The sequence below is a fragment of the Schistocerca cancellata genome, chromosome 2, assembly GCF_023864275.1.
Source record: "Schistocerca cancellata isolate TAMUIC-IGC-003103 chromosome 2, iqSchCanc2.1, whole genome shotgun sequence".
Lineage (NCBI taxonomy): Eukaryota > Metazoa > Arthropoda > Insecta > Orthoptera > Acrididae > Schistocerca > Schistocerca cancellata.
The window spans coordinates 300,531,555-300,557,557 of record NC_064627.1 but is presented as its reverse complement, the minus strand read 5'-3'; the positions used below and the strand labels follow the sequence as shown (position 1 = coordinate 300,557,557).

Here is a 26,003-nt window from a genome sequence, read left to right as displayed (position 1 = left end):
GAAAAGAAGGGAACCAGCAGAAAGAAGAGGAGCATTAAACAGGTGAACATGCTCCTCTTTATTAAAAACCTCGGACTGAAAAGTGAAGTACCAGCTGCCACATTCTACCTTCCTCAACACCTGTCAAATTTTCACAAAAATATTGGCATGTAAACATATTCACATTTTTTTTTCTGAGAAAGAAGGAAAATGTGGCAGTAAGAAAGAGGCAGAAAACTAACAAATACTGGAAGATGGTAGACAGTGGTTGTGGCATAAAAAGAGCGAAGGAGACAATGGCAGTGTGAGAGAAAGAGAGGCATACAGTCGCAATGGAACATAGTAGACATTGAGAGAAGAGTGACAGAGAGAGTGCCAGTGGGAGAAGAATAAAGAGAAAGAGAAAGTGGAACTTGGTGTGAGCCAATGATAATGAGAGAAAGAGTCAGTGACAATGGCTACAAGGAAGAGAGAGACAGAGACAGTGAGAAGAGACACCAGCAATGGGAAGGAAAAATGTGAGTTAATGTGGATGAGTAGGAAGATCAACCTGTAATGTTTGGATACAGTATTACTAGTGTCCTGCTTGACACAGTCAGTCATTTGAATATCTGGGGGTAACATTGCAAGGAACAAGCAAGTGAGAACTATGGTAGGGAAGGCAAATGGTCAGCTTTGGTTTATTGAGAGAATTTTAGGAAAGAGTGGTTCACCTGTAAAGGAGACTGCATATAGGACACTGATGCGATCTGTTCTTGAGTACTGTGTGAGTGTTTGGGATCTGTACCAGGCTGGATTGAAGGAAGATATTTAAGCAATTCAGAGGCAGCAAGTTAGATTTGATAATGGTAGATTCAAACAACACATATGTGTTATGGAAATGCTTTGGGAACTCAAATGGGAATATCTGGAGGGGAGGCAACATTCTTTTTGAGAAACACTATTGAGAAAATTTAGAGAACCAACACTTGAAGCTGATGACCAAACGATTCTACTACCATCAATGTACATTTGCAGAACGATGATGACGTTAACATACAAGAAATTCCCTTGCTCTATTTGCAAGTGGAACAGGGGAGGAAATGACTGGGTACCTTCTGCTGCTCACCGTGCATTGGCTTGTGGAGTATCTGTGTAGATTTATGGCAGATTGTGGGAGTGAGAGGTGAGTTACATGTTAGAAAGAGCATGAATATGTTTGTGAACATGTTTAAAGGTGCTGAGGAAGGTAGAATGATGCAGCTGGTATCCCACTTTTCAGTCAGAATATTTTTGTTAATATGATCATATCTGCCTCTTCTGTGCTCTGATGGGAGCATTTTTCTGCCAGTGCATTATGACTTTTTGTACTTGTGCCACTTATGCAACAAATCAAAACTTTTCCTCTTTCATCTTTTCCATATTTGGGTTGAAGGAAAGTATCCATGAATATGGAGAAAGATAATAATAATCCCCTTTTTATAAATTCATGGAGAATTCCCATTAACATGTAGATAGCATGTTTTTTTTCCTTCAGGAGTTGGATAGATGAGACTTTCAAAAAGGTGGTCAGCCATCTCCAGATGCTTTCTATGTAGGTTTAAGAAGTATCAGTATTGCTTGATAACATGACCCTCCTTGTTTTATGATAATGTTAAAGCTTACAGCATCAAATTACAGCTTCATAACTAAGATACTTGTGGTCATCTTACAATTGTGCTGAAATTCTTCCTTGCAGAGTAAATATTTGTGTATTGAGTTGACAACATGCTCCCAGTCTGTCTCTGAACAAGCCGATTTTACTCAAGGGAGCACACTTAGTGCAATCATGTCTTCGTCTGAAATAAATTTTGTATGCCTACACTATGGTTCTCTGCTCACTGAGTAATATATCCAGATAGTTTTATTTTCAGAGGTTTACAGTCAGCAAATGCAATTCTGCAAATCAGAAAAGCAATGATCCAAAGACATGTATTTGCAGTTTCTGAACACAAATTGCTTTGTGCTTTGTAATAATGAATAACGTTAGTTCTGGCATGCATTATTATTTTGCTTCATTTGTTTTTTTTCTGTGCAGACTTAAATTGTTACATGAATACCATACTGACATTTGACTTTATATGATTTAGATACACATGATGTTGTTCTGAGGTTCAACCATGCACCAACAGAAGGTTATGAATCTGATGTTGGATCAAAGACAACTCTGCGCATTCTTAATTCACAGGTTGTATCAAAACCTGAATTCAATTTCCTTACATCAGCACTTTATCAAGGTATCTCTCTCCTTGCTTGGGATCCAAGTAATTACTCATCATCTCTTGAAGAGGTAAGCTTGTTCCTTAATTTTACTGGTGTCACTTCTAATATAATAATAATAATAATAATAATAATAATAATAATGAAAGTAATATTTACACTTGGAGAAACATTGAACATACCCACAGTCTTAATTTATCAGATAAATTTTGCTCAGTGGTTTAAGAGGAAAATCAACTTTCTCGCATTGTCTCCTTGTTTGTATAGCAGTATATGATACTCATAGTAAATCCTGCTACTTATTGTTCATTGGATGAACATGTTCCCATATGCTACTCAATCAGTGATTGCTGACATCTCTGATACCTTGGATGAAAGGATTTGAAATCATGTGGTCTACTACGAATACCTGATGATGCTGAACTGTTAGCTATTCTTAATGTACTGTTGATTAGTATCTGCTCATATGGCACAACATGCAGTGCACTGGCTTGTGAGATAGGGAGATGTGCCAGACCCACACTGAATCCACATGGCAGATTAACAACTGTCGGCTGATTTAGTGACAGCATGATTGTGTTATAGGCTGTCTCCCATGCTCATTTAGGCAATTGTTGGGCTGGACTCTAACTTCCGCATCAGAGAATATTATATGCAAGCAGTTTAAATATGACAATGCACTTAACAAAGGTACATGATTCACAGGCAGGTGCTCCACACAACTTCTTTCCCTTAGGTTCCTTGACAACTATTGGCATCAGTAGAAGCATCCAGCTACACAGTTAAATAATAAAATAAAATTTGCCATATAAAAGTGGACCCCATACTTGACAGGATAAATGCTAGGGAAAATAAAGGAAGACTATTGATCAATGATAATTTACTGAAATTATGCATAATGTTCTAGAGTTAATTGTGTGCATCATGCTATTCTTTTTATGCTTGTTGACATATAAAATTATGTTATTAATGGAACTTTTCCATCATGATAAATAATATAGTGAAAATATTTCAATGCCAATGTTGAATGATAAGTACAAGTGTCACTATGTAATAATATACTGCTATTTGTGGAGAACTTAATACAATGTATGAAGCATGTAAAATATAAGGGAGTTGCATGACATTCAGGGGCAGGTATTATGAATTAACAACTGTTTAGAACAAAATGACAATAACACAAATATAGCCCAGCAGTACCCTCTTAAACAGCTGACGTAGGCTTCCAAAGTGTATTTCATGTTTCATAAACAGACTTAATGTATCATAGACTGTTAAAAATGTTAAATCAAAGTTTTTGACTAATGCTTGGAACAAGAAAAGTTTTGTGGTGTGATTGATATTTGTAACTCTTTTTGTTGCCAAGTTATTAAAAAGTATACAGTCATCTCAAGGGATAAAAGTAGTTTCTTAGTTTTACTTCATTAGCTCTTGCAAAGAAGGGTACAATAATACTATGCTCATTAGTGTTTGCACTGATATTTTCATAAGAATATCAAAATAATGCATAAAAAGTTGAATGACGATTGGTAGAGTATAGTTTGACTTCAATTGCTATGTAAATACCAGATAATGGTAAAGAAATGCAGTGCCCACAGTATTGGCACCTACTTTTAGTATGAGTCAGTTTATTTCAGAAAACCATTCCACTGCAAGCATCAGCAAATGATGTATGATTGCACATCTCTGTCCAATAACTCTCAGATTTGTTTAGCAAGCAATAGCAGATACTTTTTGTAATGGGGGAGAAGCAGCATTTTTCACATAAGAGGCTTTACTGCTTCTTTTAATGCATGCATTTTAGCTAAGCACCTTTTTTTGTTACCATATACTTCGAATAATCCAATATTCCACATGGTTCTGCTACATGATGGTATTTACAGAATATGAGTTTAAAAAAGGTTAAAAAAAAAGATTATTTTTTCAATTAAGGCCACTTAGTTGCTTCCATATCTCACTGATAAATATATATTTATTATCCACACAAGTAATATTTAAAACATCAACTCTGGGATTTACAGAACACGACTTGTGACTGCATGAATGAATTGTTTATTTTGTGAACTGATCACTTGTTTAATATATTGTTTTAATCTCTTTAATTCTTTATCAATTAATTAGAGGTGCCAAATATTTTTATTTGTTCTCCATAGAAAAATATAAGGGTTTGTTTTAGATTGTGGGCATATTTTACACTTCCTGTCATAACATTGTGGCAACTATTACGAACAATAAAAATAAAAGAAATAATTACATAACCTGATTAATGCTACATATAAATACTATTTGTATAAATGGAAGTATTCTCATTCTCTAAAAGGAATTCATTAATACTTTGAAAAAAATTATTGATAAGAAACTCCTTCAAGGCTATTTCAAAGCCGTTTCCACTTGAGTTTTAAATTTTTTAGAAGTTTGTTATAAAATTTGATCCCCACATAAGAGGAGCTGTGGTCTACACTTTTTGTGTTGTGCCTTTCCAGATAATAACCATAGTCTCTCCTACTTTGTAAACGTGTATACCTCTGTTTAGACTATTGTAGATACTTATGAGACATTATGCACAGAAAAATGTTGAAAAGCACTGGACATTGTTTAATCACATATTAGACAGATTCTCAAATATCTAAGATGAACAATGTGTCCATTACATTGAGTTTAAAGTTGAATGTGCCAGAAAGTTAACTTATTTTGTCTGTTTTCCTTAATTGATATTTTTACTGGTCCTAGAGTATCTTGGAAGAGGAACTATGCAAACACACTGTAAATTTGAGGTTCATGATAAGGAATTTATTTCCTGTAAAATATGTTAATGCAAGTGATGCAAATCTCTGGGATCTCTGGTAAAGTGGCAGTGCTGAGATAACATGACATGTTAATGAGTATATACTCATCTCCTTCCAGCAGCAAGAGGTCAAACTACACTGTGATGCTGTTGTCAGCATAATGCTCACTATTAGAACATATAAATGACAAAGAAGCGAAACAAAATATAAAAACAAGTCCTTGCATCTTTTAGACTGTGATCAACACTAATTAAAATATTCTACAAAGTCAAGAAAGCAAGCTTCTACACTGAACACTACAACACTGTGCACACAGGCTGACAATCAAAGTCATAGTGTAATATTCCTTATATTCATGATTAGTGTTATAGAACTTGACATTTCTCATGAGTGGTGACTCCTGATTATGATGTAAGCTCACTTTTAATCATGACCAGGGATAAGGCTCAGACTTTGTCCTCAGATTTGGCAGTAAATGCTGGAAGCTATGGATTTAGCACAATATCCAACAGTGCACATAAATATGACACTTCCCAGATCTGTGAGCCATATTTTCTTGCTCTCAAATACAGCAACTCTTCATATTAAACATTTCTTTACATGGAATAATACAGTAGTTCCTTAACTCTCTATTGCAGTGTAAATGCCAAGATTACAGATTGAAATAAACAATAGAATGTATACACATTTCAAGTTCTTTGGCTCAGTTTATTTGCTTTCCATTTTGTCATCTATTGCTGTTGCATCAGGGCCAATGTGTCTCGATTCTTGGAGGATATACAAATGGCCCTGCGGATACAGCCACTTATGTAGTTTATGTGATCATCATCCCACTTCGAAGACACAAGTCGTTACTCCAGATTACTCACCACATGTAAATGTATACCAAAAACATTCACAACAGTAGTACTCTTTTAAATGTTAATTATTACATTGTTTTATACTTTGTGAGTATCATTTGTTGGTAAAGTAGAAGTAGGGATACATATCTCTCTTCCAGAAATGTGTGTGACACCAAAATAATCTGAGGTGTGGATCAATAGCATAATGATGATGTCGTGTGCATTGTTGTGCATTTGTTCACAGTATTTTCACAAGAATGGTATTATTTTTATTTTCAAAATGAGGGTGAAGGGATAGATTGTTGCCATAATGATGTTCTGTCATACTACCAAGAATACAGTGAAAGAACTGTCTGGATTGCATAATCTATTGAGAAGACTATCATCATTAGGTTCTATCATAAAAATAAGCAAAACAAGAAATCTTGAAATTGTTAAGAAAAAATTTGCAGCAGGAGATAGTGATGACAGTCTGATGAAACACATTATAACAATTGATGTAGAGAAATGAAGTGTAACCCAAACAGTTCTTTCATTGCATAAATGCACCATTTCTTCATTAAGACTTTAAGTGTTTCATGATCATAGTCATGAGTGGTGTAATTTAAAATGGTATATAATTGTATATTTGTGTACTAAGTGTTGCTAATGACATGCTTCAGAAGTAGGACTGACATCTTCCTGTTAGAAGGAAACTTTATCTTGGCCAAAAGAAAATATTTGTAAATATAAACCCCAGGTTTGTGAAACAGTAGTACATACTTTCAGAGATAAAGGGGAGAGAAGATATTGTAGAATGGTCCTCAAGCTTAACACTGAATAATTACTTCCCAACTCCTTTTCTTCTTCAGCTCTTTCCAGATGAAAGTATTAGTTTACATTATATTAAAATAATTGTGTTATGTGGACACAATGCCAAGCAATCTCTGGGATGTGGAGAGAAGTGTAAGATGTACATTTTATTTAAGAGCAATACAATAAAATGACTTAGGGTTACCAACACTCGCAGTGTAAGTTTCTTCAGTTTTTTTAGCCTATCAGTTCATAGTGTGTCAAAGTGTTTTGGAAGACACTTCCTCCTGCTCTAAAACCCTTTATTTTTATAGTATGACATATTGCTGTATTTTAGTGCTGACATTAATCATGAAATAAACTAAACCAATGATTTAAACAGTTTCTGTGAAGTTACTCTTTATTGAAGAAGATGGAGCCTTGCAACAGAAAGTTCTTTAATTTAGTTGTAAACTCCACCTTATCTTAATGGTTTAATGTTTATTTTGGAGGATCTGTGAATTATATAATGCACTACATAATGAGTTATATCTTATGAAGGTAGAAATATACCATAAACTGGCAACTTTGTGATGCCTTGAATGAGCACTTTTTATAACATAATCTTATACAAATGTGTACTCTATATATATAATTTTATAGCCTGCATCCTTTAATTTTGGTGACAATAAGTTTTTATGTGAATGAGGTATTCACACTGAGACAAATGATAGAGAAGTTTTATGAATTCAATAAAGACTTACACCTTATATTCATTGACTACCAGCAGGCATATGAAAGCATTAATAGGCCACCCCTCCAAAAGATAACATGGGAGTTCAGTATACCAATGAAGTATTTTAGGATGATTGCAGCTTGTTACAACTGATCAAGTTGACTAGTACATTTCACAAATCAGTTGTCAGCACCGTTCGCAGTTAAGAATGGGCTGAGAAGGGTGACACTCTGTCATCAGTCCTGTTCAACTTTGCACTGGAAATGGTGGTGTGCAGTTGGCTGTAACAGGATTATGGAAATGATTGGAAGAGAGATTATCCTTGCAGTTGCAGATGATGTAGTGAAGGTAGGTGAAACTCTGGATAAGATGGCAGCAGATACATCTTGATTTACGCTAGAAGCAAGCAAACTAGGGATACTGGTCAATGGTGAGAAAGGAAAATATATGGTAGTTTCTAGTTGACAAAATGATAAGGACACCACCAGTATAGACAGTCACAATTTCGAGAGTCAAAACATTCAAGTACCAGTGTCAATGTTGTCAAATATAAATGGAACAGAGAAAGAAATTCAACAAAGGACAATAAATGTGACCTGAGTGTACTACAGTTTAAACCACCTACATACGTCATGCATTGTATCCCAGGAAAGCAAGATACATGTAATTAGTGCAACTGGTTATAGTGTTTGGTTGTGAGATGTGCAAGTACACAGGCAACAGAAGAGTGGATCCATGCTTTTGAGAGCACATTTGAGAAGACATGTTCTCTGAGCAGAAGTTGATACTCTCCCTAACAAAGAAGTAGTACATCAGCCAACTGGTAGATGTCCAACGGATCATCTGTGGGCAAGGTGGAAAGACAGAACTCTAGTGACCCTGAAAGAAACAGATCCAACAGCCAGGATTGAAGATGCCTGAGACAGAAGTAAATGGGCAAACATATATAATCAATTTTTATGACGTTACAATTCTGTTTAATTATGATTGATGGACTGGATGATTATTTTGTTATATTTTGTGTTTAAGTATTTGTATATTTTTGTCTTCTACCCTAAATGGCCTGTTTATGTGCAACAAATGACTATGATGATGGGGTATTCAGAATATAGAATATTAGTTATCACAAAGTTACCACCTAACTCAGGACAAAATTGTGACATGAAGTCTAAGACATGGAGAATAGGGTTAAATTTATCCATAACATAAGATGGGCTGACGTAGTGTTTCTTTATGGCACACAGTTATAACTTTGTTACAGATTTGCTCAGTTTTATGATTTTTGTTTCATCAATACACAGAAAAACATGTCACAAAGTCTGGCAAATTGGTGAGACTTATTCCTCTAACTTTCTTAAAATACAAATGATTGTACACCTAACCTGATTGAAACAAAATAAAAATGAAGAATAATGGTAAACTACATTAAGAAAAGTAATTAAATAAAACTTCTACACTCTTATTTACCCATCTGTTCAGTGGAACTGTGAGAGGGAGGGAAAAAAGGGGCAGGTCACAACACTTGCATTTAACACTATATATTTTAAGCAAGGTAAGTAGTGCAAACTATTAGACATGTTCCAGTGGTATGAGAAACAAAAAAATGTTGTGATGTATTTAATACTATATTATGAGCAACTGTGTATTATTTTTAGAAATGAAGTTAAAAAGTGAAAAATATTTTGTCTTTTTTTACTAAACCATTCACAGATATCACTAATTTCATTAATGAGACTTGTTATCTATATTTTAAATTGTCACACTTGTTTCTGCAGGTATGTGTGTAGTCACAAACTTACCCTTATAATCTATGGAAATAACTTATTTCACTCTCCAATGCCTGAAGGAAATTTAACTTTTATACAGAATGGTCTGTGGATGAAACTTATTTATAACAACTTACCTGCAGTTAGTGAGCTCTTCAAAGTTATTGACAGTGGAAAAGAGATCCAAAGAAATTTTCAGAGACTTTTTCCACTTGCAGACAAAATTGCTTTGTGACAATCTCAAGTGTAGTGCACATACCTGTTGCTTCCATCGCTAATTGCACCACTATGCAAGAACACACTGCAGCATAGCTAAGGGTTAAACATTGATCCAACTTACAGTATTTAAGAACAAAAAGCTATTGTCAAAATGAAATACTTAAGTAACAAAGTTGTCCTGCTTTATGGTGTTCTTCTTTTAGCATTTTCAATTTTGGACATTTACCCTTTTTTTATTTTCTCCCTTATGTCACAAAATTTTATGTCGTGCAAGCTGTAAATTTATTTATTAATCATTTCAGCTTCTAGGAAGTTGTTCATAGTTGATTATTTCTGAATTACAGTGGTATGAAAATCCTGATTTTGATGTTTTCACCCCATACTTCAAACATCGAGAAAAGTTTCCAGATGCAGTGTTTCACTTGCTGGATCCACGCTCACAGTGGCTTCTATGGGAATACATACAGAGCCACATTCCTGTACGTATAAGAAAAAATCCACCATCTTCAGGATTCTTAGGTAATGTCTCCCTTCTTCACAAATTTAAAGTAACAAGGATATAATATTTTGCAAAATTAAATTACTCATATCTTTTCATATGTCATAGTGTTTAGTAAAGCAGTAATTAGTTCTTAGTTATGTCATATATTACATTTTATTTTATTGTTGTTGTTGTCAGAAACATCTTTTTGTACATTAAGTGACTTGCCTAGTGACTTCAAGAAAATGTTAAGGAAAATGACATAATGTCTATTAATTAATTTCATAATGAAGTAATATAAGTATATTGTCAAATAATGGAAAATCCAGGATGGAATAATGACAATATTATAAAAAGGGCAGTTGCTCCTACCGTATAGCGGAGTTACTGAGTTGCTGATAGCAATAACAAAAAGACTGTCAAACAAAGCTGGCCTTGGTGGCCCCAGACTGTGGCCAGTGAATGTGTGTGTGTACATTTTCTAATTCTGATGAAAGCCTGTGTGGCTGAAAGCTTTGTTTCACAGCTTTTTGTTGTGTCTGTCTGCGACTTGGCATCTCTGCTATATGGTCAGTAGCAACTGTACTTTTCATAATATTGTCAAAAGTACATTATCACTGTTCTACATGTTATTTTTGCATAAGTTGTTTACAATAATTTACTTCTTACATTTCACATCATGTGTTCCCCTCATTGACATATTAGTCCTTTTCTTTAGTCATACTTCTGGTGCAATGCAGCCCTTGTTTCTTTTGTGCCACAGTTCAGTTTGCAATACAGTCAATTTTCTTAAATTTGTGTCCGCAATAATCTTAGACATTATTATTTTGTGTGACAAAAGTTGAGCACTGTTTTTTAAATTGACATTTTATAAAACCCCAGATAATATACTTTGTACACAGATTTATTTTGATTATGGAAGCAAAGGAACTTCACTCTTAAAATAAAACGTGAAATTGATGCTCTCTCTTCTAGAAGATCTCCTAAACTCAGAAATATGCAAAAGATTATAGAGTTTACTTTTTATGTACAATCCTCAAAGGAGTTCCACTAAAATGCACTCTTCTAGGGCAGAAGCATTGTGGAGCTGTAGAATCACTGGCTCTACCCCCCACCCAATAACATCAGTATTCAGTATTCAGTATTCAGTTTATTCACCATTGACCACTTACAGTGGAATAGGTCTGAACATTAAATATATAATTAACAATAACTTTACAGTAAAGTTTTTACAATTTAATTCATTTTCTTTTAGGAATATTCTTATATACTAATGTCAATGATTATTTCAAAATATTCTGTTATCTTATAAAATGGGTGTTTGAGTAACCAGTCATAAACCGTATGTTTGAAAATATTACTGGTCAGTAACCGGGCAGATGCTGGAAGTTTATTGAAGAGTTTTAAACTCATTATTTTCTGTGAGTTTGCAGTCTTTGTGAGTCTGTGTCTTGGTATGCCGAAGTCCAGTTTGCCTCTGGTGCAGTGGGGATTTATGTTCTCTCTGGTCTTGAACTCATTTAAGTTGCTTTTGACATAAAGCAGTGCTGTGTAGATGTATAGATTCACAACAGTTAATATCATGTGATTGATAAAGAGGGGGTGGCAGTGTTCCTTGGACTTAACTTTGCTCATTATTCTGATTACTTTTTTTTTTTAATTTTCAGAATTTCACTGACAAAGCAAGAATGTCCCCATAACAATATGCCACAGGAAATGTGTGACTGAAAGAGGCCAAAACATACCACCTTTCGATACTCATCAGTGACTACATCTGTCAGTCTCCAGATGAGATAACGCACTTTTGCTATTCTCTTGCAGATATCGCTAATGTGTTCCTCCCAGTTGAATTTTGAATCAATGTGGAATCCTAACAATTTTATTGATTTGCCTTTAACAGCTGTAGTTAAACCCATAATTAGTTCTTGTGTTTTATCACAGGAGTTCATTAGAAGAAAACCAATCCATTACTAGTTCTAGTTTTTCCTGTGTTGCCTGATGCAGTTCTGTTGTGTCATGGTGTGTATTGAGCAATGTTGTATCATCTGCATAACACACTATTGAATTTTCTCCTACATGGTAAGGTAAGTCATTAATTGCAATGATGAGCAGAAAAGGACCTAGGACCGAGCCCTGAGGCACTCCAGTCTGAACTTCCTTCAGTGAAGAGCATCTATTTTTAATTGATACAAACTGTCTCCTGTTACTTAAGTATGATTCAATTACATCCAAAGATGGTTTGTGTATACCATAAAATTCCAGTTTTGCAAGTAGGGTGTTAGATGGTATGCAGTCGGAGGCTTTGCTAAGATCACAAAGTACGACTGATACTAGATCCTTATTTTCGAATGCAGTTATCACCTGGTTAACAACTTCAGTGACAGCAGTAGTGGTAGTTTTACCATGTTGATATGCAAACTGTCTGTTGGAGAGGAGACCATGCTTATCAAAATAGTTATTTAGTTGACTGTACATTACATATTCAAAAACTTTAGAGAAAATTGTGACAATAGAAACTGGTCGATAGTTTTGGGGCAGATGTTTATCTACCTTTTTAAAGACTGGTATCACTTTAGCAGTTTTGAGTGCATCTGGGAAATTTCCAGATTCTAAACACACATTAAAAATTAAAGAAAGAGGTTGACAGATAAGGTGTATTTTTTTTTTTTTTCATTACATAGTTAGAAAACCAATAACAGTCCATACTTTTGGAGTTGGTGAATCTTGCCACAGCTTTTACAATATCCTCTGGGGTGACAACATTCCAGTGGAAAGTATACATCCTATGAGGCACAGCACTAAGATGATCTAGTGGACAAGTGCCATTTTGCTTGATTTTGTTTTTCAGCTCATTCACTGAGGTTAGGAAGTAATTTTTTACTTCTTCTGGGACCAAGCATTGCATCTTGTGTATGGGTTGGTGAATTATATTGGCTGATGATATCCCATGCTGCTTTACATTTGTTGGGAGCACTTTCAATGTAATCTTCACATGCTTGTTTTTTGGCCAAGGACAGTTTGTCTTTGTAGATTTTTTTACATTTTAGATAAGCTCTATAAGAAGTATTATCTAGCTCAGGTCCTTGTTTAAAAGAATTTTTATATATTCTGTACAGTCTGAGCATCTCCTCCCTAGTGAGAGTTAGCTCATCTGTATACCATTTTAGCTGTTTGTTTTTCTGTTTATGCTTAGGACTACTTTTGATTAATGGTGAGCAGGAGTACCATAACTCTATGAGTATTTCCAGGAAGTTGTTAAACACAATTTCACCAGCACTCTTCTCAGGTTGTGTGTTGTATACAAAGTCCCAGTTAACATCAGATATTCTGTCAATAAAGAAATTAATATATTCATCTTTCTGCCCTCTTACCCATGTGGCATTAGACTTGATTCTGGCTGATTTGGGCAACTGATCACAGGAGAATGTTAAAATCACTGGTTCATGATCAGCTAGGGCTCCACTGGCAAGTCTGATGTCATACATATCTCTAGAAAAATTTACTATAATATTATCTAAGCACACCTTATCCTGTGTTGGTGTGTAATTTGTACATTGTAAATTTAGTGATCTTAAGATATTAAAAAGCGTTCTAGTAACATGTTCATCATTGTTGGCCATTTCAATGTTGAAATCGCCACAGATAATTAGTTTTATGTTAGATTTTTGTATTTTCCTCATAAGCAGCTCAAATCTTTCGAAAAATGTATTTACATCTCCTCCTGGTGATCTATATAAGCTAACAATTATATTATTCTCTACATTTAGTCTTATACAGCTAAATTCTCCATCTAGTTCTGCACAGTAAGAGCTAACATCTATTTTAGTAAACATTATACTATCTTTAACAAATATTAGGACACCTCCATTCTTCTTTCACTTCTACAGATAACGTCTCCAACAGCATACCCTTGAGGAACAAAATATTGTACTTGATCTTCTGTCAACCAATGTTCTGAGATACAAACAACATCAACATTTTCTATACTGCAAAAATGTTCTAATTGTAATACTTTGTTCCTAATGCAGCAAATGTTCGTTTGCATCACAGTAACAGATTTATCTTTATTGTTTATTGTCTGCGAACACTCTCTCATTCAAATGTCACTTTTAGCACCTAGTTCAAGTACAGGAGGTTTATTACCCACCAATTCACAGACTTTTATACTAAAAAATGACGTACATTCCAGGTATTACTCAAACCGCTACTTTCGTAGATTGTTTTATTCTGTGTGAGTCTTTCTGTAATTATTTCATTGACACGTTCGCACACAAACTTTTTCCCTTCATAGTTTAGGTGGTGCCCATGTCTGGTGTGAAGGTTACGCTGCAGTTTACTTATATCGACCACAGCACAGTTTGCGTATTCAGAGCACAGTTTCATTATTTTAATATTCATTCTTCGAATTTCTTTATGAACTATAGATTAGATCGTGCCTATGAGTCAGTGTAGCAACAACTGTATTCCTTGATTTATTTTTTTCGAGAAAGTTCTGAAGCACTTTTATGGAGACATCTGCTTCATTTTTCACAACATCATTTGATCCCGTTATGCATATGCAAAGTCATTTTCTTGCGTGGATTTTGTTTGAATGCAAGGGTCTAAAAAGTGTTTAGTTCCCGCTCCAGGTTTAACAACACTGGTCACTGCTAAGTCTCGATTTATTTCTCGAAACATACTTGATAAATTCCTGCCATGGCTGTCTGTTAGAAAAAGCACACAGTTATTTTTACCCGTTGTTCCCTGTTGATCAACCTTTTTCTCAGAGTGATTATCCGTTTTCAGCACATTGTCTTTTGAATGGTCTGGATCATTTACACTGTCTTTAACAGTGTCATTGAACTGTAGAACACCGTATTTGTTTTTATACATAAATGTAACTGCTGTTGCAAAGTTCATTTTTATTTTTCCAGCTAAAGTCCTACTTTTGTGTCTCACTTCTGTCCACTTGGACGATTTGTGCCTTTCATCAGGTGCGACTTCGCTTGATTCGACCGTAGTTCCCGATTTTCATTCTTGAGTGTGGTGATTTCGCTTCTTAAAGTGTTGACTAAGAATTGTAGACCTGAAACTCGTTCTCTTAAATTTGTTATTTCGACGTTACAATTCTCGCAAACTCCTTTTTTTAGCGCATAACTGTAACTTTTTCTCGTATTAGAGTTACACACTTCTACACTGCCCTACTGCAGCAAGAACAACTGTATCCTTGCCAGATCAGTTCTCTGTAGTACGCAGTCTATGCTACACACATTGTGTGTACGTGCGAGAATGAAAGTATTCATAGTAAGCGACAGGAGTGCGAGTGATTAGTTATTGTTGTAATTACAACACCTTCTCTCCACTACCTACAGTGTCATACTATGTAAGTAAGACTAAGTTTTAAAAAAATTACTATGTGCAACTACCACAGAAGTTTCATTCTGGGAAGAAAAGAGAATTTGCCCAAGATATATACTCTATACAATCTTCAATAGTGTTTCACATTGAAGGATAAAACGATAGCTTATCCAACTTGCCACAATCAATTTTTACCCAGCTATTCCAACCCAACAGTGGTTTTCTGCTATCACAAAATTAGCCTTTGTCTCATTTAAAGAGAGGGCTAGGTAACAGTCAGGTCTGACAATTCTATGGACTTTTACATCATTTCAGAAACAGTAATAAAATTTTTATGTAAGGGTTTCCTTCTATCATAGGGTACTGCTTAGTAAATTGAAAAGGTAAACTCATATTGAAAATCAGCAAAACCTTTTTCCATTGCTGTCGACTTTTCAACAGCTTTCTTCCTTCCTACTTTCTAATAAACAATTTCAACATAAATCATTACAAGTAATCTAAATAATCATTACACAAAAATTTTGATCTGAATTCATAGTGTAAGTATTGACAAAATTATGTTACACTTGAGCAGTTCAGTAAAATATATAAAGGTGAACATCTACAAACACTTATAAACAATAAAGCAATCATTCAAATTTTACCACTCTGGATCATTTTAGGCTGTTAATGACATGTTGAAATTAGCAGAGACATATCACTCTGCTGGGAATGTGTGAAGAGACAAAAAATATGATAATTAATCCATATACAACTTTTGGAGTAATTTCTATCTGGGAAGCAATTCTTCTTTCAGAATCTTCATACAACAAATCATTTTCAGTTCCTTTAAAACTTGTTTCTTTTATTATCTCTTTTTCCCTTAAGGTTTCCATTTCAGTTTTTAACAGATTGATGGATACACCAGGGTCTCTGATGCATGTGTTCTCCTCTGACATAAGTTGGTTACAAAACAATAACTCTGTTGTTACACCCATTTCCTTTAAAAGATTCGCAAATTTCCCCAAGTTTGTCCCAAAATCTTTCCAATTTGTTTTCCCACAGTAATTTCAGAATAATCTTAAAAATGTCTCTCCCTTCCCCTCCACACACATAAAAAACCTGTTGTTGTGGTCTTCAGTCCTGAGACTGGTTTGATGCAGCTCTCCATGCTACTCTATCCTGTGCAAGCTTCTTCATCTCCCAGTATCTACTGCAACCTACATCCTTCTGAATCTGCTTAGTGTATTCATCTCTTGGTCTCCCTCTACGATTTTTACCCTCCACACTGCCCTCCAATGCTAAATTTGTGATCCCTTGATGCCTCAAAACATGTCCTACCAACCGATCCCTTCTTCTAGTCAAGCTGTGCCACAAACTTCTCTTCTCCCCAATCCTATTCAATACCTCCTCATTAGTTACGTGATCTACCCACCTTATCTTCAGCATTCTTCTGTAGCACCACATTTCGAAAGCTTCTATTCTCTTCTTGTCCAAACTAGTTATCGTCCATGTTTCACTTCCATACATGGCTACACTCCATACAAATACTTTCAGAAACAACTTTCTGACACTTAAATCTATACTCGATGTTAACAAATTCCTCTTCTTCAGAAACGCTTTCCTTGCCACTGCCAGTCTACATTTTATATCCTCTCTACTTCGACCATCATTGGTTATTTTACTCCCTAAATAGCAAAACTCCTTTACTACTTTAAGTGTCTCATTTCCTAATCTAATTCCCTCAGCATCACCCGACTTAATTTGACTACATTCCATTATCCTCGTTTTGCTTTTGTTGATGTTCATCGTATATCCTCCTTTCAAGACACTGTCCATTCCGTTCAACTGCTCTTCCAAGTCCTTTGCTGTCTCTGACAGAATTTCAATGTCATCGGCGAACCTCAAAGTTTTTACTTCTTCTCCATGAATTTTAATACCTACTCCGAATTTTTCTTTTGTTTCCTTTACTGCTTGCTCAATATACAGATTGAATAACATCGGGGAGAGGCTACAAGCCTGTCTTACTCCTTTCCCAACCACTGCTTCCCTTTCATGCCCCTCGACTCTTATAACTGCCATCTGGTTTCTGTACAAACTGTAAATAGCCTTTCGCTCCCTGTATTTTACCCCTGCCACCTTCAGAATTTGAAAGAGAGTATTCCAGTTAACATTGTCAAAAGCTTTCTCTAAGTCTACAAATGCTAGAAACGTAGGTTTGCCTTTTCTTAATCTTTCTTCTAAGATAAGTCGTAAGGTCAGTATTGCCTCACGTGTTCCAACATTTCTACGGAATCCAAACTGATCTTCCCCGAGGTCGGCTTCTACCAGTTTTTCCTTTTGTCTGTAAAGAATTCGCGTTAGTATTTTGCAGCTGTGACTTATTAAACTGATAGTTCGGTAATTTTCACATCTGTCAACACCTGCTTTCTTTGGGATTGGAATTATTATATTCTTCTTGAAGTCTGAGGGTATTTCGCCTGTCTCATACATCGTGCTCACCACGAAGTAGAGTTTTTTCATGACTGGCTCTCCCGAGGCCATCAGTAGTTCAAATGGAATGTTGTCTACTCCCGGGGCCTTGTTTCGACTCAGGTCTTTCAGTGCTCTATCAAACTCTTCACGCAGTATCTTATCTCCCATTTCGTCTTCATCTACATCCTCTTCCATTTCCATAATATTGTCCTCAAGTACATCGCCCTTGTATAAACCCTCTATATACTCCTTCCACCTTTCTGCTTTCCCTTCTTTGCTTAGAACTGGGTTGCCATCTGAGCTCTTGATATTCATGCAAGTGGTTCTCTTCTCTCCAAAGGTCTCTTTAATTTTCCTATAGGCAGTATCTATCTTACCCCTAGTGAGACAAGCCTCTACATCCTTACATTTGTCCTCTAGCCATCCCTGCTTAGCCATTTTGCACTTCCTGTCGATCTCATTTTTGAGACGTTTGTATTCCTTTTTGCCTGCTTCATTTACTGCATTTTTATATTTTCTCCTTTCATCAATTAAATTCAATATTTCTTCTGTTACCCAAGGATTTCTATTAGCCCTCGTCTTTTTACCTACTTGATCCTCTGCTGCCTTCACTACTTCATCCCTCAGAGCTACCCATTCTTCTTCTACTGTATTTCTTTCCCCCATTCCTGTCAATTGTTCCCGTATGCTCTCCCTGAAACACTCTACAACCTCCAGGTCCCATCTCCTTAAATTCCCACCTTTTTGCAGTTTCTTCAGTTTCAATCTGCAGTTCATAACCAATAGATTGTGGTCAGAATCCACATCTGCCCCAGGAAATGTCTTACAATTTAAAACCTGGTTCCTAAATCTCTGTCTTACCATTATATAATCTATCTGATACCTTTTAGTATCTCCAGGATTCTTCCAGGTATACAACCTTCTTTTATGATTCTTGAACCAAGTGTTGGCTATGATTAAGTTATGCTCTGTGCAAAATTCTACAAGGCGGCTTCCTCTTTCATTCCTTCCCCCCAATCCATATTCACCTACTATGTTTCCTTCTCTCCCTTTTCCTACTGACGAATTCCAGTCACCCATGACTATTAAATTTTCGTCTCCCTTCACTACCTGAATAATTTCTTTTATCTCGTCATACATTTCATCTATTTCTTCATCATCTGCAGAGGTAGTTGGCATATAAACTTGTACTACTGTAGTAGGCATGGGCTTTGTGTCTATCTTGGCCACAATAATGCGTTCACTATGCTGTTTGTAGTAGCTAACCCGCACTCCTATTTTTTTATTCATTATTAAACCTACTCCTGCATTACCCCTATTCGATTTTGTATTTATAACCCTGTAATCACCTGACCAAAAGTCTTGTTCCTCCTGCCACCGAACTTCACTAATTCCCACTATATCTAACTTTAACCTATCCATTTCCCTTTTTAAATTTTCTAACCTACCTGCCCGATTAAGGGATCTGACATTCCACGCTCCGATCCGTAGAACGCCAGTTTTCTTTCTCCTGATAACGACGTCCTCCTGAGTAGTCCCCGCCCGGAGATCCGAATGGGGGACTATTTTACCTCCGGAATATTTTACCCAAGAGGACGCCATCATCATTTAATCATACAGTAGAGCTGCATGTCCTCGGGAAAAAATTACGGCCGTAGTTTCCCCTTGTTTTCAGCCGTTCGCAGTACCAGCACAGCAAGGCCGTTTTGGTTAATGTTACAAGGCCAGATCAGTCAATCATCCAGACTGTTGCCCCTGCAACTACTGAAAAGGCTGCTGCCCCTCTTCAGGAACCACATGTTTGTCTGGCCTCTCAACAGATACCCCTCCGTTGTGGTTGCACCTACGGTACGGCCATCTGTATTGCTGAAGCACGCAAGCCTCCCCACCAACGGCAAGGTCCATGGTTCATGGGGGTGATAAAAAACCTAATTGCCCAAATCATCATGACCATTTGTAATGTTCAGTGATTTGCTTACTCCAATGGGCAACAATGGTCTATGAGACACAAATGGATCACTAACCCTATCCTCATTTGAAACTTCATCTTCACCATCTAACTTTACTATTTCTTCATGTAAGTAATTGGACAGATAACAAATCTACTCACCAAGTGGCAGCAGGAGAGCACACATATAAAAAGATATGACAGTCTGCTAGCTTTCAGAGCTAGTGGCTCCTTCTTCTGGCAGAAGGGTTGAAGGGGAAGGAAGAGGAGTGAAGGGACAGGACTGGTGATGTTTAAGAAAAGGGGTAGAGTATGGAAAAGCCATCTGGAATCCTCATTGAGGAAGACTTACCAAACAGGATGAGAAGGAAAGACTGATTGTTGGTGACTGCTTATTCCTAATTTATTTCAATATAAACTTCAGTAGCAGCTTCAGAACCTTTATCACCACTATTTATATTAGTTTCCTTATTTGCATTATAATCAATAATGTTGTTTTCAGCCTGCTCGCTCCCAGTGTCTAATCATCAGTATTATGCATAACAGCATTAGTAATCGCTACATCACATCCTTCTTCATTAAGCAACCTTGTCCCCCTCCCCCCAAATTCAGGATCAACATTATTCTTATTTCCACTGCTTCCCACTTCATTACTTTGAAGTCGCATTCAACCAAACTGTAACTGTCTGCAGCTACTTCTGTATCCAGACCCAAGTTTCTAACATCCTTTTGCCTATTGTCATTCTGTAACAGATCATTCTTTCTCATGGTATAGCAAAATTCACTGTTAAACTCGAATCTATTCACTTGGTGTAAAGTATTGTCGATATGTTTTTGTGTCATCTGACTGTAATTATTTTTAACATCCCAACAAAATTCATTGGTCTGATTAATATTTGATTCCCTTACCCAAAACTTATGGGCCTCATTGGAACAATCCTCAGTTTATTGCTTGTTTTCCCCTGTTAACAGGTATTTTTTGTGTTTGCACTTTAGTTGTCCTTTTCCATCCATTGTTCCTATTGTCAGAATTGCCTCTCCAATTTCTGTCTCTACCATTTCCAGTACAATCACTTCTCATTCTACTGTTGTGATGTTCATTTCTAAAATTTCCATATTGAGTTTTGATTTCATCCCGCATATTGATGATTTCTCTGACTGAAGTTTTGTCTATTAACACTCTCCAAAATCCTACCTAACTTGTCAACACATTTTTAAAAAATTGATGCATTGAATCATCCAGTTCATCAATTAAATTCCATTGTAAGTTCTCAAGCAATCTCCTTTTCAGTGGCTCAATTTGTGTCATTTCATTAAAAGGCTGTCTAAATGTACTAATCTCTTCAATTAGATTTTGAAAAAGTTTTTCATATCCCCATTTCCTCCCCTGTAGTTTGTTCCATTTAAAAACTTGCTTTTAATTCTGCCTTGTTCAGAATATGATCAAAACTTATTTAAAATGACATTTTCAAACTCAGTAAGTGTTACCCACTGATTAAAGGTTTGGATTGCACAATATAAAACTTCTCCATCCAGAAATATTTTGATGAATTTAATTTTTAAATTGTCTGTCATACCATTCATTAAGTTGAAGTTACCTTCAGAGTGGAGAAAGTCTGCATGATCTAAGATACCACCATGGTTCATTTCATTTGCTAATATATTTTGTGCAAGGCTGTTTTTATTTTATTATCTTCCTTTTTAATAACAGATCCAGTCTCCTTGAACTTCTGTTCACATTTCCTACTTTCTTGCATAAACTCAGTTTCTAAGTTAAGAATCCTGTTTTCAATGTTATCCATTCCCTATAGATCAGTCTCAACAAAGACTTTTAGCTGTTCCATTTGAGTAGTATTTACTTCAATTTTACCTTCAGTTTCACCAAGGATTTCTCTACTTTCCTCCCTGAACACCATAAACTGTCCATTGGCTTCACCTGTAATTGATCACTTATTTCCATCTTATAAATTGAAACTTTTTGTTGTTTTCTAGTTTGAAAGCCTCAAGCTGTTTCTTATTGTTTTGTAATTGTTTACTAGTTTCATCATTGTTAAGTTTCATTTCTGATTCCAACTCTCATTATTTTTTTTGTTTCATACGTGTGGAAAGTGTTTCAATCAGTTCTGCAAAGTTAAGATCCTTTACCCCTTCTAACCTGCCATGGACTGATTTAACAGATTTAACACAACATCTGCATCCTGATTTTATTTCATCTTCTGTTTTTGCCAAGTTTGTGCTCCCTTTTGTTTTACACACACAAAATAATGAAAAATAAAGTGCTTGAAAGACACCACACTGTTCTATAAATGTGATACTATACTTATATATCTAAAAAACAAAGATGATGTGACTTACCAAATGAAAGTGCTGGCAGGTCGACAGACACACAAACGAACACAAACATACACACAAAATTCAAGCTTTCGCAACAAACTGTTGCCTCATCAGGAAAGAGGGAAGGAGAGGGAAAGACGAAAGGATGTGGGTTTTAAGGGAGAGGGTAAGGAGTCATTCCAGTCCCGGGAGCGGAAAGACTTACCTTATGGGGAAAAAAGGACGGGTATACACTCGCACACACACACACATATCCATCCACACATATACAGACACAAGCTTGGCTTGTGTCTGTATATGTGTGGATGGATATGTGTGTGTGTGTGCGAGTGTATACCCGTCCTTTTTTCCCCATAAGGTAAGTCTTTCCGCTCCCGGGACTGGAATGACTCCTTACCCTCTCCCTTAAAACCCACATCCTTTCGTCTTTCCCTCTCCTTCCCTCTTTCCTGATGAGGCAACAGTTTGTTGCGAAAGCTTGAATTTTGTGTGTATGTTTGTGTTCGTTTGTGTGTCTGTCGACCTGCCAGCACTTTCATTTGGTAAGTCACATCATCTTTGTTTTTTAGATATATATTTCCTTCATGGAATGTTTCCTTCTATTATAACCATGATACTATACTTATCTCCACGTGATGCAGTCCAGTTCAGCAGCTGTTTCTGACAGTGGGACCTGTTCTCAATTTTTTCAGAAATTTTCAGGTTTCAAGTACCTCCTCTTTCTTCTGCATTTGCCACCTATGCATCTTGGAAATGACATTTTCTGCTGAAAAATGCAATAATAATTAGTACTTCAGAATGTGATTATCAAGTACCAGCTGATGAACCCAAATACTAGTATAACACCCTCACACAATGGTAAGACTAACAATAATTGACAAGAATTCTAGCATACAATCATAGTGAATCATCACCAACCTTAAAGGATAAATGGGTTCCATTAAGAGAATGTTACTGGAAAAAGTCGATAAATACTCATGTACCCTTTAGTTGTCATCTAGGGGCTGTAATAATTTATCCAAACTTTTCATTATATAGGTCCAAGTTGGTTTCTTGAGAAGACTGAGAACTAATTATTTACTCTTGTTGAGTTATTACTATGTTTTCTTGAATAACCAAATTGACATGTCAGTTGCTGCAACCAGAAACATTAGTTTAGATGTATAAGACTTCAATATAGGCACAATCTTACATCAGTTACACTAAGCAAGATCCATAACTGTTTCTACTACATGACTGTCACAGAAAAGATGATGTTAGGTTCACTATGGTGAAATCTCTTCATTATATCACTTTGACATATACATACCCAGTTTTGACCACTGAGGATATCTATTGACCTTCACAGCCATATCAAGTCTGAGGGTGTTGAGCCATACATGGAACAAAGCTCACATCTGGTATACCTCCTGTCATGACTTAATGATTCATAGAAATAATGTGACTGGTTGCTCACTCCAACATGTTTTGAAAGAATCTTATTGTAACAAAAACTGCCTTTGTATTAATGATTGCTATAGAAGTCCATGGATGGATCCCATGGCATACAACACAGGCCCACAGTGGGCAGAATTTGTGCCACTAATCCACACTGGGTTGAGTCCTAGCTGAGGAACCTGTACCAAAGAGCCCACCTAGAAGGGAGGTCACTTGGCAAAGACATGCTCCAGAAGTAGATGCAAAGTGTCCAAGAGGGTGCAGTGATGGGCAGTCATGAAGTACTGGCAGTGCAGGGCTGTGCCCTTCAGTCAGGTTGGCCCTATAAGTTACCAGAATACCAGAGTGCATATCAGATGCAGTGTGAGGCATCATATCCACACGAATGGTGACTGTGATAAAATCTTCATTTAGTCTGAGTCCTGCCCGAGAAGTTGAAACAAAAATCTGTCAGGAGGGGTTGCCTGAAACAATGTGCAGGTTGCATTTTAGTCCTTTTGCTTCTTCACAAATTGTAAATCCAAGAATATGGGAAGTGTTTATCCCATAAATGAGATCATCTGCCACAAGGAAATTTTCTTTGTTGTGACTAAATTTTCCTAGCAAGGGCATCTGATAGTAACCATAGGTCCATCCGTAGGTTTGTTTCAGCTGCCTTCAAGGGCAGCAATCTGAAACTTAAGTAAGTTGACTGGTCTAGCAAGGTCACAGAGCACTGGTGCTGAGAAGTAACTGCACAGGGTGTTTACCTATGAACACATCTAAGTACACTTGCTAGCTTTCATCCTGAGACATCTGCACTTCTGCAGAGTCATCACTCACTTGATACACTTCCGTTGATTGGGACATATACACTTAGAACCTGCTTTGACATATGTCTTGCAAGTGTCCTTTTCCTTTACACCTGTGGCATGTCACATGTCGATATGTGCACATATTGTGTGCAAGGTGAAGGAACAATGTTTACAGCTGGGTAACAGCTCAGCTGCTGATGCTACCTGGACTGTGGAGCAGGTTGGGACGCCATCTGAGGTGGCGTGTAGTCCCACATAACCAGTGCCATGGAGCAGATCACTGTGATGTCTCCTTCCTCCATAAACAAATTGTGGGCTGTGTGGGCAGTTTCATAGGCTTGAGCTACCCACATAACTTCCATACAAGATGGATCTCATTCCTACAGTATGTGATCCTTCACTTCTGCATTGGAAATAAGATGCACTATAATGCCCCTAATTAGAGTGTCTGCATAATTCTACGTGCACAAACATTTGAATTGCCATCCCTCCTTTACCTCTGTAGGTCAGTGGCCCAGTCTGCATAAAAGTGATAGGGGCACTTTTTTCACTGCCAAATTTTAACCTGGTTGCAATAAAATGTTTCTTCATTGAAAAATGTTCTTGCAATAGAGGAAACAATCTAGGTAACTCAAGTTCTGACAGATTTATTAACGGCTGTAGCTTTTGTATAAGCTGATATAGTTCATGATTTCCTGACAAGAACATAGACTTTTATCTTTCTGTATCAGAAACTTGTCAAGCCAAAATATATAGCTGGTATTGTTGCTCATTAAATGGTGGAAAGGTTGTAAGTGAGAGTGGCGTGGGAGGCATTCCTGTTACAGTCACTAACACATGCATTGACTATTATATAAATGTCACTAAGTCCTGATAAGTCGGCACAGTTTGCATTAGGAGCTTTTGGAATTCTTCCATTGTTGAGTAACTCACACTCTCTCCTAATTACAAAAAATTTCAGTATCCATTTTACAAGCATCACAAATCTCATCCTTGTTGCCACCTTTGTAAAAAAAAGGTGATCTATCAACAGAATTTATTCATAACAAGAGATATATATACAAGATGCTATTCAGAAACAGCGTTAAGTCTGTTTCAAAGCAAAGTACAATCCAAGCTGTATTAGAATTCTGCACATTACGGATAGAGTACACAAAATAATGCTCAAGCCAAAAAGATAATACTCAACATGCACTCCATTGCTGGCATCATGACACATATAGGTAAGAATCAGGCCAGTCTGTCACTGACTTATATACTGGAGTCTGGCATGGTCCCATCAGTGGGCATGTGTGAGAAACAGTGCCATAGCAGTTGACAGTAAAGTTGTGCCAACTATTCGGCTTCCATGGTAATGTAAAGTGGCACCAACACAGTTAGTATCTTTTTACACCTACACTCCTTATGCTGTGATACATGTCTGTGAATGTTACACTGCTTCTTGTAGACATGTCATGCAGTTGATACAGCAATATACCAGGCAACATCATTCATGATGTGGTAATGGGCATGTCCAAACATGATAGCTCCTTCCTGTGACTCCGTCCGATCGCCATGCTGACCCACGTTACTGCACTGACTCCATACAATTGACTGCCACACACACACACTACTTCACTGCCATGATCTATGTCAGCTATTGAGGATTTCACAACCTGCTAGCAGTTTTGCACCGTCTACAGTGCTCTAAATTGACCATTGTGCTCTTTGAATGGGATGGTTAATGTTTTGTCATAAGGACTTAACAAAACTACATTCTCCTGACACTACTCAGTGCTCAGTGCTTTCTCTATATTGTGAGTGTCTGGATTTTCTTACATAATATTTTACATTCCACATAGTATGTTACATTACAATATTAGTTTATTTATTCTTACATCG

General features: G+C 36.5%; 1 protein-coding gene across 2 annotated transcripts in view; it reads left to right on the top strand.

The window, feature by feature from the left end:
* Nucleotides 1–26,003, top strand: part of LOC126161673 (beta-galactoside alpha-2,6-sialyltransferase 2) — an 82,304-nt gene that overhangs the window by 53,986 nt on the left and 2,315 nt on the right. For both annotated transcript variants that reach the window (XM_049917677.1, XM_049917676.1), the window contains exons 2-3: nucleotides 2,088–2,287; nucleotides 9,682–9,856. In XM_049917677.1, coding sequence (XP_049773634.1) covers nucleotides 2,088–2,287; nucleotides 9,682–9,856 — 375 coding nt within the window. The remainder of the gene's footprint in view (nucleotides 1–2,087; nucleotides 2,288–9,681; nucleotides 9,857–26,003) is intronic.